The 16,196-nt window shown below is 37.4% G+C and overlaps 1 protein-coding gene across 1 annotated transcript; it reads left to right on the forward strand.

Moving 5' to 3' along the window:
• Positions 1–555: 555 nt before the first annotated feature.
• Positions 556–1,384, forward strand: LOC103680647 (vomeronasal type-1 receptor 4-like). Its single transcript, XM_008710145.2, has one exon. The coding sequence runs from the start codon at positions 605–607 to the stop codon at positions 1,382–1,384; it is 780 nt and encodes a 259-aa protein (XP_008708367.2). The 5' UTR covers positions 556–604.
• Positions 1,385–16,196: the final 14,812 nt, after the last annotated feature.

The raw sequence follows: 16,196 nt of genomic DNA on the forward strand, positions 1-16,196 counted from the left end.
ATGCATTGAAATATGTAATAATTTTCTATTATTTATGGCAGAAGATGAAAATTCATTCAAATATTTGAGGCAAAATTCAGACTATACACATAGAACATAAATGGAATCTGTATAATTCTGAAATATTGTTTTTAATAAACAAAAACATCTTCATATTACTCAATTTATTACAGTTATATCTTCATAAAAAGCATGCTTTATTTCACCCCATATATTCCTGTGCAGTAACATCAATAATCTTTGATATTTACCTCTAGAACTAATTCTTACTTTCCTGAATGTTGTTACAGAGCATCTGCACAACCTCCTGCGGAGGATTATCATACCTCATGGAGTCTCCATATCATCCCATTATTTCCATCAGGCTTACAAACCATTTTGGGTTCCTTTTGAATCTGAGCAAGAGTGTATCAAAGTAAAGAGGCCAATGAATGTGATGGCTTCAAGTGATACTATTTTGGGAGTGTTTATTCTCTCTCAAATTGGGATTGGTTTTATTGGAAACACATTCCTACTGGTGTTACTCATCAACACCTTCTTAGTCCAGCTACATACAAAGAAGCCTATAGATTTGATATTTATCCATTTAATTTTAGCAAATGTCATGACAATTCTTTTCAGTGGGATTCCAGAAGTAATGAATGCCTTTGGAGTAAGAAATTTTCTAGATGACATTGGTTGTAAGATAGTGATGTACCTGTACAGAGTCTTCCGGGGTCTTTCCCTCTGCACCACATCTTTCCTGAGTATTGTTCAGGCCATCATTATCACTCCCAGCAACTCTAGGTGGGCATGGCTCAAACTCAAAATCTCCACATACATGTTTCCTGCTTTCTTTTCCTTCTGGATCATCAACATGCTGATCTATATTCCTGTCATCATAAGTGCAATGGCCCCATACAACACCACTGAACTTGACATATTCTATTCTCAGATATACTGTATTGGGAAGAATCATAATTACATTCAGTCAGTTGTCTTTCCAGGGTCCATGGTCTTACGAGATTTCCTGTGTGTGTTCCTCATGGTCTGGACCAGTGTGTACATGGTAAACTTCCTTTTCACACATCACAAGACAGTCCAACATGTTCACAGGACTAGCCTCAGCCCAAGACCCTCTCCTGAAACCAAGGCCACCCACACAATCCTGGCACTGGTGAGCTGCTTTGTTTTCTTTTACTGGAGTAATAGTTTCCTTACCATTTATGTATGTTATAAACATAATGTAAAGGGGCTGGAGAACATCACTATAATTCTCTCCCATGCTTATCCGACAATCTGTCCATTTGTACTGATCAAAAACCATAAAAAACGATTCTTTCTGAACTATGTCTTTGCAAAGATGAGAAAATCCTCTCAACATACAATTTCCATCAACACATGATGCCCTCACACACTTTTCTGACACAAAGGGCCTCAATTAGAATTTCCCACCCTTTATTTAGGGAAGTTCAAATTCTGAAAGAGTGCTAAGAATTTTCCGTTTGGACATCTCTCAAACCATCCAGCTTCATGAACACAGGAGATAAATGGTTGGACTTGTGGAATAAAACATGTTTGAGACAGTTACACCTGAATGGGACAATCTTTATCTTATAATGATAAAATTATGATAATGATGATAATTATGATAATGATAAAAATTCATTTTGATTTTTTTGCATCACCCTATTTTTTAGAGATCTTCCCTAATGGGACAGATCTATTGCTTCAGTTACAGTAACTACACTTGCTGGATTATGCTACACAGGTCTTCTCTTAGACCAAAGAAAGGACTTGGTATCTGCACTATTTCATAATTTACATCTTGAGGTTAATATGTGAGTTTACCATATGTTGTCAATTATATCTGGTTTAACCATAAAGAGTGATATGTGTAAATATAACCATGTTTCCCTCGTCTTGTGAATAACACCCTAATCCTCAAAAAAGCATCCTCATATACTTTACAAAGCCCCACTTTACTTCCTCTATGCACGCCTTTCAACCTATTCGCATCTTTGGAGGTATTTCTTGAATAGTTCTGTTTTTCGAAGGCATGTTTTTTGTGTGAATAACAAAATATGTTTTCTTTGTAGATATGTTTTTTAGAAAGAAATATGGAACCATTCCCTCTGTCACATTACGCTATATCAGGAAACCCCAACAATTCTGCTAGAAAAGTGGTAAAATTTTCAAGAAAATAGTTTAAAATATTTTTTCCCCTAAGAACTATGCTGAAACATGTATAAGACAGAAAACTTCATGCTGAAAGTGAAGCTGTCCTCAGCACATGAGTGACTCTTACAGTACAGATGTCTGTGCCTCAGAGCTTCTCAGGAAAGAGAAGACTGGGAATTGTAGCTAGAGAACAGGGACTGACTGATGATTAAAAAAAAAAAGAATTCAGCTAGATAAAAACAAATAAGGCATGAAGACACTCAAACTGAAAACAATTACAATATGCAAATACTAATTTTTAAAAGCTAATGTGAGTGTTTCTAAAACTGTCAGACAAAAACTAGGACTTGTGATGGAGAGGATAGTACAATAATGATAAAGTTTAAGACAACTGGGATGAAAAAAATTCCCCTAAAATTCTGGACCCTCAAAAGGTTAACTTCAATATAAGAAGACAAATTATAAACAGAGGACAGCATGTCCATGATTTTAATGGGGGATTCACACACAATTATTTCAGTAATTTATACCCTTATAGGGAATAATTGTGCACTTAAAACACATACCATGGATCAATGCAAATTGAAACCATAACGAGATACTTAAACCAACTAGATTGACTAAAATAAAAAAGATTGATGATTACAAGGGTGGAAAGGATGTGGGGAAATTGGAACCCTCTTACGCCATTGGTGGGTACGTAAAATGTTGCAGCCACTTTGGAAAATAGCTTGCAAGTGTCTCAAACAGTTAAACATAGAATTAACATACAGCCCAGGAATTCCACTCCCAAGGAACTGAAAAGAGTTCTCCAAGCAAAACCAGGTATATGTGAATATTCACAACAGAGTTAATCATAATATAAAAACATGGAAACAACTGCAATGTCCACCTACCAATGAGTGATTTCATAGCATGAAATCATATTCAGGATTAAAAAGAAAAGAAGGACTGATACAAGGATGAACCATGAAAACATGCTAAATGAAAGAAGGAAACTTTTTTTTTTTTTGAAAGAGAGAGAATGAATGGGGCAGGGACAGAGGGAGAGAGAGAATGTCAAGCAGACTCTGTGCTCAGTGCAGAACCCAATGTGGGGCTTGATCTCATGACCTCAAAATCATGAAATGAGCCAATATCAAGAGTCAGACACTTTAGTGACTGGGCCACCCACACACCCATGGAAGAAGCTAATCTTAAAAGACTATATAATGTATCATTCCACCTATATGAAGTGTCCAGAATAGACAAATCCATAGAGACAGAAAATAGATTAACAGCTACCTATGGCAATGGGCAAGAGTGGGTGGGGGAGGTAGGACTGAAACGGGGAATGCTTCAACTGGGCAGAGCTTCCTGTAGGGGTGATGAAAACATTGTAACATAGATTGTGGGGACGGTTGCACAGATCTGTGAATATACTAAAAACCATTGAATTGTACACTTTAAATTGGTGAATTATATAGTATATAAATGATAGTTCAATAAAGCTATTATTAAAAAAAAAGAATACATATCATTGGACGATATACTTAAAGATTTAATGCAAATTACATATTAAAAATTATTTTCAATGCTGAGTTAGAGAATATACATTTGTTCACATGTGCATTTAGACCATTTAAAAACTTGGAACATTGAGAACGTTGACCTGATTGAGGAGGGCATAACATTTCTAAAGAAATAAGCAGAAGTGTTTCTACACAGATTACATTCTCTGGTTTCTATGAAAATAAGGCAGCAATTTAAAACAAGAGATTTAAAACAAGCAATTTAAAAACAATTTAAAACAAAAAAGGTACAACACTTTTGGAAATTCAAAACAGTTTTTAACATAACATAATTGATAAGATAATGTAAGAGAAATGATATGTTATGCATTCCTCAATACTGAAAGGCTACATAACAAAATTGAACAATGAAACTCAAGGGGTAAATGGAGGTGAATTTATGACCTTAAAGGTACGGAAGAAAAAGTCTAATAGTGTAATAAAATGAGGGTTCAAATTAAAGCAATATAAAAACTAAAAAGAAAAAAGAGGAAATATGGATAACTAAATTACACAAAAAACAGACACAAACGAGTGATTTCAAGATGAAGCTATTAAAAATACATGTAATTCAATAAAGCTGAGTTGAGAGAGAGAATTCCTGTGTAGATCACTAAAGCAATCGAAACAGTAGTTTGAAAAGCTACAAACATGGGATGTCTGCTTCTGGATAGGTTGGAATTGTAATTTAGACAGCCCTCCCACTGAAAACAGCTTCAAAAAATAGATAAATATAAGAAAGCCTGCTAAGTCAAAGAAGAATACAAGGCGATGTAGGAAGAGTAGACTTAGATCGAGGGCCCATATTATGTGCTGTGTTCATCATGGAGATGTTTCCCAGTTACTCAAAAATTACTGGGAGAGAGAGAGAGATAGAGAAAGGGACTTTGCAGAGCTTTTAACAGTCTCACAAAACCAAGGAAACAAAAGCAGAGTTCAGGGCTCACACAGAGTGAGCATGCCTTTTACCAAACCCGTTTGGCTGGCTGCCCATAGCTGGAAAGATCATTTCTCAAGAGACATGTGTTGATTGGAAAGTCATTTGATCTTCATTTGGGAAGCCAGCAAACTGCAGAGAAGGCAGATTCTTTTCTAAAGGTCAACCCTGAAGTTTCCCCCTATTCCAGGGGTTTTTAAAGTGGTTTAGGGTAAGTAGTAAAGAGAGTGCAGTGGTCTGCAACATTTCTCCTTATCTCAATGCTGGTGTTGGGGTGGGGGTGGGGTTGTGCTTGAGGTTCTAGTTCCTGTTTCTTGGTATGTAGGAGCACCTTGTTCTTCTGCACAGGAAAGCAAGCTCTACAGATGCACAAAGAGAGATTAGTAAAATAATTTGAAAAACATTTAGAAAAACATTCTCCTAAAAAAATTTTAGGCTGATCCAATAGCCTAGGTGGTTTCTTTCTTTTTTTTTTTTTTTAAGATTTTATTTATTTATTTGACAGAGAGAAAGAGACAGCCAGTGAGAGAGGAAACACAAGCAGGGGGAGTGGGAAAGGAAGAAGCAGGCTCCCAGCGGAGCAGGGAGCCTGATGCGGGGCTCGATCCCAGGACCCTGGGATCAGGCCCTGAGCGGAAGACACACGCTTAACGACTTAGCCACCCAGGCGCCCCAGCCTAGGTGGTTTCAAATGGATTTGCTGGCGTCTGTGGCCTGGAAAAGTTCTGATCCAACAGTCCTCAAAGCCATTTGTCTATCAGCTATGGATCAAGTGGCTTAGGTCAGCAAGTAAAGAGTGTGTTAACTTGAAGCAAGTAAACCCTTAGGACTGGCTGGAGTGCTGGTACAGGCCCTAGTAGTCCATCAAACTAGATATAAACCAGTCTTCTCAGGCAATGAGGTCAAGCATTCTTTCCTCTCTGACAAGTATACAAGAGTAAGCTAAGTGTTAGAGTTCTTCAGAGAAACAGAACCAATAGGAGACACACACACACACACACACACACACACACACACACACACACCTATACCTACACCTATAGATTTATTTTAAGGAATTACCTCAGGTGACTGTGAAAGCTGGCCTGCCTGAAATATGTAGGCCAGGCTGGCTGTCCTCAAATTTAGGTAAAGTATGATGTTCCAGTCTTGAGTCCAAATTTTGTATGGTGCCTGGAAACTAGGTAGGAATTCCATGTTAAAGACTTGAAGTAGAATTTCTTCTTCACCAAGAAACCATTTTGCATTTAAGGCCTTGAACTGATTGGATGAGGTCCACCCTCAATACTGCAAAAAATCTTCCTTATTTAAAATCAACTTACTGTAGATATTAAGTACATCTATAAAATACCATTACAGCAACATCCACACTAGTGTTCGACCAACAAACAGGGTCAAGTGACACATAAGTTTAACCATCACAGCATGGTTACTACAACACTTTGCCATCCGCAAAGAGCAAATGTAAAGCCCCTCTGAGCAGATATCACCCAAATTCTCAGATGACTAGTATGGTGTTTTTTTGGTTTTTTGTTTTGTTGTGTGTGTGTGTGTGTGTGTGTGTGTGTGTGTGTGTTTCTCTGCTCTGCCTTTCAGGGAACATAGCCTAAAAGAAAATTGGAGATCATGGAGGGAATGAAAACAACAACCACCACCACAACAACAACAACAACAAACACAGACACGGGGTACCAAGAGATACAAAAGTCATTCATAGAGTTCAAAAAAACTGTATTGTCTCTGGTGAAGAGAATTTAAAAGTCCAAAGAATGAACATGGCAAGAAAAAATGGAAATGGGAGGAGGAGTTAAGATGGCAGAGGAGTATGGGACCCTAATTTCGTCTGGTCTCTGGAATTCAGGTAGATAGTTATCAAATCATTCTGAAGTCCTGTGAAAAAAACTGGACATCTGAGAAAAGAATTCCTACAATTCTACAAATAGAAATGTGACCACTCTTTGCGAGGTGGGAATTGTGGAGATGTGAATCTGATTAGATATAACGGAGGATAAACTACGGGGGTAGCGGTGGTGGGAGTCTGTGCAAGTTTGGTACCAGAATGTGTTATAAGCAGTGGAGCTCAAAAGAGGACTTTTAGGGGCACCTGGGTAGTGCAGTCATTGGGTGTCTGCCTTCGGCTCAGGGTGTGATCCCTGCGTTATGGGATGGAGCCCCACATCAGGCTCCTCCGTTGGAAGCCTGCTTCTTCCTCTCCCAGTCCCCCTGCTTGTGTTCCCTCTCTTGCTGGCTGTCTCTCTGTCAAATAAATAAATAAAATCTTAAAAAAAGAAAAAAGAGTACTTTTAAAAGTCTGCCTGAAAGGTGCTCAGGTGGCAAAGCAAAGCAGAATCCCAGGTGGGACAGTATAGTCTCAGGATCCCCAAGGTGACAAAAAGAATGGGAGTGCCTGAGTGCAGCAGAGTTCCCAAGCATCAGAGAGGGGAAGCCAGCTGCAAACACAGAGTCCAGGTGCTGGCTTTCTGCTCAGTGTTGCCATAAACTGCAAACTGCTACATGGTCCATGATGGCTGTCCAAGCAGGGGCCCATGAAGAGGCAAAACCAAGGGGAGACCCCACTCCTTTTTCCAAGAGGAGTGGCAAAGGTGAGAGCTGCAGGAGTCCATAAATTTTGGAGACTTCAAATGAGGTCGTGAGCCTGAGATAAAAATGCTTGGTCACATGCTGGGGGAACATAGAGTGTCAATGGAAACCAGGGAGACAAAAGGGATTGGCTGCTTTTCTGAGAGGTCTCACTGAAGAGTGGGGGATGAGAAATATCAGCTCTGGGGCTAGAGATCAGGGAGCTGCCATTTTCATCTCCACACCCAATTAGTGGTGCAAGCCTTCAGGGAACAAAATCACCGCATAAAGTAACCTGGTGCCCCTTACACTGAGCTTGGCCCAATGGCAAATGTGGTACAATTCTTCCCAGGCAAAGACAGCTGACAATCAGTGCAACAGGCAATTCCCCCAAAAAGAAGCAGGAATTTCTGGCTAATACCCAATTTACTGATCATAGAGAACTTCAAAACCTCAGCTCTTGGGGAAATTAGTATATAGTGTCCATTGTTTTTCTTATTATTCTTTAGTCTTTTAGTCTACATTATTTTTTTCCTTTTCATCTATTTTCTTATTTTACCAACTCTTTTTCTAAGTCTTTTTTAATTTCATTTTTACTGTTACATTATATATATATTTCATTTTTTGTTTCCTTTCATTGTATTCAGTTTTATTTTTGAATGTATGTACATTTTTCTTTCTTTCTTATTTTGAGATTTAGTTTCCTCTAACAAAGAGACCAAAATACACCCAGGATCTAACTTATTGGTCGGTTCTATTCAACTTCTTGTTAGATTTTATTCTCTCTCTTGGTTCCTGTTCTCTTCTGATTTGTTTGGTGCATCTTTCTCTGGCGTCATTGTGCTATTTTTGTATTTTCTCTCTCATTTATCTATTCTTTACTAGACATAATGAAAAGAGAGAAGAACTCATTCCAAATAGAGAATAAGAGGCAACACTCACTCTTGGGACTTAATCAATATGCATACAAGTAATATGCAAGGACCAGAATTCAAAACAAATATTATAAAGGTACTAGCTGGCTTCAGGAAAGCATAGAAGACACTAGAGAATCCCTTTCTGGAGAAATAAAAGAACTAAAATATAATCAGGTAGAAATCAAAGAGGTTACTACTGAGATACTATCAAATATGGAGGCTTTAAGTGTTAGGATAAACAAGGCAAAAATAGAGTCAGTGATATAAAAGACAAGATAATGGAGAATAAGGAAGCTGAGAAAAAGAGAGATAAATGACTACTGGATGATGAAGGGAGGATTCAAGAGATCAGTGATACCATGAAGCAAAACAATATCCAAATAATTGGGGTCAGAGAAAGAGGAAAGACAGTGAGGGGCAGATGGTTTGTTTGAACAAACTATAGCAGAAAAATTCCTTAATCTGGGGAAAGAAACAGACATTAAAATCCATGAGGAACAGATAACCCTCCCCAAAGTCAATAAAAATAGGTGAACACTCTTACATAATAAGTGAAGCTTGCAAACGGCAGAGATAAGGAGAAAATCCTGAAAGCAGCTTGGAAGAAGAGGTCCTCAAACAACAAGTGTAAAAACATAAGGCTAGCAGCAGACCTGTCCAAACAGACCTGGCAGATCAAAGGACCGACATAATATATTTAAAGTGCTAAAAAAGAAAAAAAAACATGCAGCCAAGAATACTTTATTCATCAAGGGTATTATTCAGAATGGGAGAAAAGATAAAGAGCTTCCAGGAAAACCAGAAACTAAAGGGATCTGTGATCTTTAAACCAGCCCTGCAAAAATATTTAAGGGACCTTTTGTGCAAAAGAGAGCCCAAAGATAACAAAGACCAGAAAGAAACACAGAAAATCTACAGAAACAGTGATTTTATAGATAATATAAGGGCATGAAATTCATATGTTTCAATAATTATTCTGAGTGTAAATGGGATAAATGCTCCAATCAAGAGACACAGGCTATCAGATGGGGAAAAAATACAAGACCCATCCATATGCTGTCCACAAGAGACTCATTATAGACCTAAAGATGCGTGCAGATTGAAAGTGAGGGTGTGGAAATGCATTAATCATGAAAATGGACTGGAAAAGAAAGCTGGCTTAGAAATCCTTTTATGAGACAAATCAGATTTTACACCAAAGACTGCAATAAGGGATGAGGAAGGACACTATATCATAATTAAAGGGCCTACCAAAAAAAAAAAAATCTAACACTATGCCTTTAACTTGGACGCAGGCAATTATATAAATCAATTAATAAGAAAACTGAAGAAGCACATTGATAATAATACAAAAATAGTAGGAGACTTTAACACCCTACTCACAGCAACAGACAGATTATCTAAGCAGAAGAACAACAAGAAAACAAGGGCTTTGAATGACATACTGGACCTGATGGACATCACAGATATATTCAGAGCATTTTATCCTAAAGCAACAGAATACACATTCTTCTCAAGTGCACTAGGAACCTTCCCCAGAACACATACTGGGTCAAAAATCAAGTCCCATCTGGTACCAAATGACTGAGATTATGTCTGCATATTTTCAGATCACAATGCATTAAACCCTAAACTCAATCACAACAGAAAATTTGGAAGGAACTCAAAAAAGGCAGATTAAAGAGATCTTACTAAAGAATAAATGTGTAAACCAGTAAATTACAGAAGAAAAAAATCATGGAAGCAAATGAAAATGGAAAAACAACCATTCAAAACGTTTGGGATGCAACAAAAGCAGTCCTAAGAGATAAGTATCTAGCCAAAAAGTCTTTTCACAAGATATAAGAAAACTCTCAAATCCACAACCTAAAATTACACCTAAAGGAGCAAGAAAAAGAACAGCAAATAATGGCTAAATCCAGCAGGAGAAGATAAATATAGTCTAGGGCAGAAATCAATGAAATAGAAACTGAAAGTACAATAGGCCAATCAATGAAACTAGGAGCTGGTACTTTGAAAGAATTAATAAGATCAATAAATCCCTATCCAGATTTATCAGATAGAAAAGACAAATGACAGGGGCGCCTGGGTGACACAGCGGTTAAGCGCCTGCCTTCAGCTCAGGGTGTGATCCTGGCGTTATGGGATCGAGCCCCACATCAGGCTCCTCTGCTATGAGCCTGCTTCTTCCTCTCCCACTCCCCCTGCTTGTGTTCCCTCTCTCGCTGGCTGTCTCTGTCTCTGTTGAATAAATAAATAAAATCTTAAAAAAAAAAGAAAAGACAAATATAAACAAAATCATTAATGAAAGAGGAGAGATCACAACCAACACCGAAGAAATACAAAGAATTAGAACATATGATGAACAACTACATGTAAGCAAATTATTCAATCTGGAAGAAATGGATCCATTCTTAGAAATATATAATCTACCAAAATTGAAATAGGAAGAAATAGAAAATGTGAAATGACCCACAACCAGCAACAAATTGGAATAGTAATCAAAAAATGTCCCAATAAACAAGAGTCCAGGAACAGATGGACTGTCAGCAGAATTCTACCAAACACTTAAAGAATTAAAATCTATACTTCTGAAGTTGTATCAAAAAATAGAAATGGAAGGAAAAACTCCAAACTCATTGTATGAGACCAACATTATCTTAATCCCAAAACCAGACAAAGACCCCACCAAAAAGGGTAATTACAGACCCATATCTCTGATGAACATGGATGCATAGATTCTCACCAAGACACTAGCCAATAGGATCCAACAGTACGTTAAAAGGGTTATTCACCGCAACCAAGTGGGATTTATTCCTAGGCTGGAATGTGGTTCAACATTCAAAAATCAATCAGTGTGATACACCACATTAATGAAAGAAAGGAGAAGAACAATATGATTCTCTGAATATTCACAGCAAAAGCATTTGACAAATAGAGCATCCTTTCTTGATTAAAATCTTTCACAGTGTAGGGATAGAAGGAATATACCTCAATATCATAAAAGCCAATCTGAAGCAAAAATCATTCTCAGGTCAGAATCATGACTGGGATGTTCACCACAGCACTATTGCTCAACATAGTACTAGAAGTCCTAGCCTGAGCAATCAGACGACAAAAGTAATAAAAGGCATCCAAACCAGCAAAGAAGAAATCAAACTTTCGCTTTTCCCAGATGACAAGATATTCTTTGTGGAAACCCAAAAGGCACCACTCCAAAATTTCTACAACTCATACAGGAATTCAACAACTAGCAGGGTATAAAATCAATGCACTGAAATCAATTGTATTTCTATACACTAGCAATGAGATAGAGAAGAAGAAATCAGGGTATCAATCCCATTTACAAATGTACCAAAATCCATAGATACCTTGAAATAATCCTAACCAAACAGTAAAAGATTTGTAGTCTGTAAACTATAGAACACCTATGAAAGACACTGAGAAATGGGAAAACATTCATGCCCATGGATTGGAAGAATAAATATTGTGAACATGTGTATGCTACCCAAAGCAATCTACACATTCAATGCAATCCCTATCAGCATACCATCCACATTATTCACAAAACTGTAACAAATAATCCTAAAATTTGTATGGAACCAGAAACGACCCTGAATAGCCAGAGGAAGGTTGAAAAACAAAACCAAAGCTGGTGGCATCACAATGACTGACTTTGAGCTCTATTACAAAGCTATAATCATCAAGATAGTACGGTTTGGGCACAAAAACAGACACAAAGAAAAATGAAACAGAATAGAGAATCCAGAAATAGACCCTCAACTCTATGGTCAACGAATCTTTGACAAAGCAGGAAAGAATATCCAATGGAAAAAAGACAGTCTTTTCAATAAATGGTGTTGGGAAAATTGGACAGGCACATGCAGAAGAATGAAATTCAACCATTTTCTGACACCATATACAAAACAAACTCAAAATCGTCGAAATAACTGAATGTGAGACAGGAATCCATCAAAATCCTAGAGGAGAACACAGGTAGCAATGGCTTTTACCTTGACAGCAGCAACTTCCTGCCAGACATGTCTTCAAAGGCAAGTTAAACAAAAGCCAAAATGAACTATTGGAATTTCATGAAGAGAAAACGCTTTTGTGCAGCAAGGGAAATAGTCAACAAAACCAAAAGACAACTAACAGAATGGGAAAGATATTTGCAAATGTATCACCATATCAAGGGTTAGTATCCAAAATCTATACAGTACTAGTCAGAATGGCTAAAATGAACAACTTTCTTTGTGACACAGTCAATGTAGTTAAAAATTTCTTCTCTCTTTTGGTGATATTTTCAAAGAATCAACTTTTGCTTTTATTATTATTATTATTAATTAATTTCCATTGAAGTATAGTTGATACATAAGGTTACATTAATCAGGTGTACAAATCATCGTTCAACAAGTCTATGTGATGCTATGCTCACCATAATGTAGTTACCATCTGTCACCTTTCATTGACTGTATTCCTTATGCTGTACCTTTTATCCCTTGACTTAGTCATTCTGTAACTGGAAGTCTCTACATCCCTGCTCCCTTTCACCCATGCTGCCCATCCTCACAGTCCCTTGCCCTCTAGCAAACACGAATTCATTTTCTGTATTTATAGATCAGTTTTTGCTTTTGTTTGTTTGTTCATTTGTTTTTGTATTTTAGGTTTCACATATAAATGAAATCATATGGTATTTGTGTTTCTCTTGTGATTTGTTTCACTGGGCATAATATCTTCTAGGTCTATCCACATTGTTCCAAATAGCAAAAATCTCATTCTTTTTGATGATTGAGTGATAGTTCATTGTGTGTGTGCACACATGTGTGTGTGTATGTGTGTAACATTTTTCCTCATTTATCTGTGAATGGGTTTTTGAGTTGCTTTCATATCTTGGATATTATAAATAATGTAGCAATAAACATTAAAAATAATCGGTGTTTTTGTGCTAACACAACTACATAACCATTAGACAAAGATGTTCCTTGACTCCAACTTTTCGATATAAACAAAAACTGATTCAATATTGACCATAGATCTAATATGTAGCTTGGAATCATAGACCATGGGCAAGTCATTTAACCTTTCTGAGACATTGATAAAAATACCAATCTTCCAGAACTATTTTGTCAGTGGGCTCACAGGAGCACCTAGCACCTAGCATGGTCTATCTTATATATGAGAGTTCAATCTCAAGACCAAAGCAGCTGGTATTCTTTAAGCCCAAACCACTGTGAGTGGATGACTCTTGTTATGTTATCACCCTGGGATATCAACTCAAAAAGGATATTTGGGTCAAGGATAATCTAAATAAACCAACACAAGAAAGGAAGGAATATCAAGAGGAAAGTGTATTTTTTGACAAGTCTCTGTTACTGGACACTTGTAGATTGTTTGATATCTACTCAGATTTATTTATTTATGTATTTATCTATTTATTTTAATGATAATCATTCTTTTTTTGAAATTTTTTTATTATGTTATGTTATTCACCATACAGTACATCCTTAGTTTTTGATGTAGTGTTCCACCAATCAATTTTTCTGTAAAACACCCCATGCTCCATGCAATACGTGCCCTCCTTAATACCCATCACCAGCCTAACCAATCCCCCACCCACTCTGAAGCCCTCAGTTTGTTTCCCACAGTCCATAGTCTCTCATGGTTCATTCCCTCTTCTGTTTACCCCCCCTGTATTCTTCCCTTCCTTCTCCTACTGATCTCCTTGCTATTCCTTATATTCCACAAATGAGTGAAACCATATGATAATTGTCTTTCTCTGCTTGACTTGTTTCACTTAGCATAATCTCCTCCAGTCCTGTCCATGTTGCTGCAAATTTTGGGTAATCATTCTTTCTGATGGCTGAGTAATATTCCATTGTATGTATGGACCACATCTTCTTTATTCATTCGTCTGTTGAAGGGCATCCAATGACCCAGCAATTGCACTACTGAGAATTTTCCCCAAGGATACAGATGTAGTGAAGAGATGGGCCGTATGCACTCAATGATCATAGCGGCATTGTCCACAATAGCTAAACTCTGGAAGGAGCTGAGATGCCCTTCAACTACTCAGCTTTAACAGGTGATCCTACAGATTTTTTAGTATCTCTATCACATTCAAAAGAGATAATTTTTTCATAGCACTTTCTGATGAGGATTTCCATCAGAGAAGACTTCCCAAGGTTTGGACCAATCAGGGACATATGTATAAATGAATGCATTAAGAAGGGAGATGCCAGCTTGGACCATAATTCCTCTCCCCAACATAGACTTCTAAAAATTCCAAGGCCCTTCCCTTCCCAAAGTCCATCCTTACATATTTAAAGTCATTGGCAGATCTTCCCCTCAAGGAGCAGTGGTATTCCAAGTGTGGTCCATGAACTATGCTCATCTGCATATTGCTACTAGTTCATGAAAAATTCAGAAATTGAAAGTGCTTAGTAACTTCTTTAATACTTTGATAGATTTCTTAAATCTGTTGAATATAAGAATAAAAACTGGCATTTATATTTCAAAACATATTGGACATAGATCTAAATATACTAGCTAAAAATATAAAACTACTGAAGATTTTACTCATTTATTTGTTTGAGGCATGGGGAGGAGGAGATGTTGGGGGAGAGGGAGAGAATCTTCACCAGACTCTGTGCTGAACACAGGGCCTGACATGGGCTTGATCTCATGACCCTGAGATTCTGATCAGAGCTGAAACCAAGAGTTGGACACTTAACTAACTGAGCCACCCAGGAACCCCCAAAACACAAAACTTCTAAAATAAAACATAGGGAAATATCTCGTGACCTTATGGTGGGAAAAGACTTCTTATGCAGGACACATAAACATTACTTATGAAGAAAATATTGAAAAATGAACTTCATGAAAATTGAAGGGGTGCCTGGGTGGCTCATGTGGTTAAGAATCTGACGTTGACTCATGTCATAATCTCAGGGTCCTGGAATTGAGCCCTGAGTTGGGCTTCCTACTCAGCGAGAATACTTGTCTTTCATCGTCTACCCCTCCCTTTGCTCATAGCCTCTCTCTATTGAATGAATAAATAAAATTTAAAAAGAAGAAAATTGAAGAATTGTATTCATCTAAAGGCTTTAATAAGAAAATAGAGAATACACTGAATGTTTGAAAAAAATTCATAGGACATATATCTGTTAAAGGATTTGAATCCATGCTATACAAAGAACTCACATAAATGAAAAATGCAAATACCTCAATAAATAAATAAAGGGGAAAATATTTGTATAAGAACTGCATAATAATGTAAAGAAGGAAAATATCCACATGGCCAATATGCCAAAAAGCATATACAAATATTATAAACAGGGAAATGAAAATTAAAATCAAAATAAGACACTACTGATGAGGGAACAGAAGGCAAGCTGAGGACAAAGCAGAATCTGACCCCCCCCCCCATCCAGCATGGGATATATGTGACATTCCTCAGGCAAACCTGGCTGCCCCAAAGCTAAGGAAAGTAAAAGCATAGAGTTAACTAAGAGATCATAGTCCTGCAAAACATGAGCCTCCCTCAGTTTACAACTGTCTTAGTGATCTACAAGAACAAAGCATTTTTATCAATAACCTAGCTTCCAGAAAGAAATGTAGATACAATTGAATATCCTTATAACCTGCAGCCCACTAACAGGTATTTGAAGCAGGCAGAGTATAATGTTCCTCTAGGAAGTTCTCAACTATCTTCATGTTAATGCCTTGCTAGGGGGAAAAACAACCTTACCTTGACATTGGCAAAGCTTCCAGTATCCTGTGAGTCTTCATTAATGTATAAAGGCCTTTCTCAACTTCCCTTTTTCCTTACCTCCCCCAACCCCATAGTTTATAATCAGCCACCCCTCACAATCCTGGGCAGAGCTCTTTCTGCCCTTGGGTCCTGTCCCCTTGCTTAATAAACCACCATTTTGCACCAAAAACTATCAAGAATTCTTTCTTTGTCATCTGTCCCGGATTCCACCCCACCGAACCTCACCTATATTCCAAAACCACACCATACTGATGTGGGGGAAAAAAGGCAAAAGAAAAAAT

The sequence above is a fragment of the Ursus maritimus genome, unplaced genomic scaffold (assembly GCF_017311325.1).
Source record: "Ursus maritimus isolate PB19 unplaced genomic scaffold, ASM1731132v1 scaffold_5, whole genome shotgun sequence".
In the NCBI taxonomy this organism is placed as follows: Eukaryota; Metazoa; Chordata; class Mammalia; order Carnivora; family Ursidae; genus Ursus; species Ursus maritimus.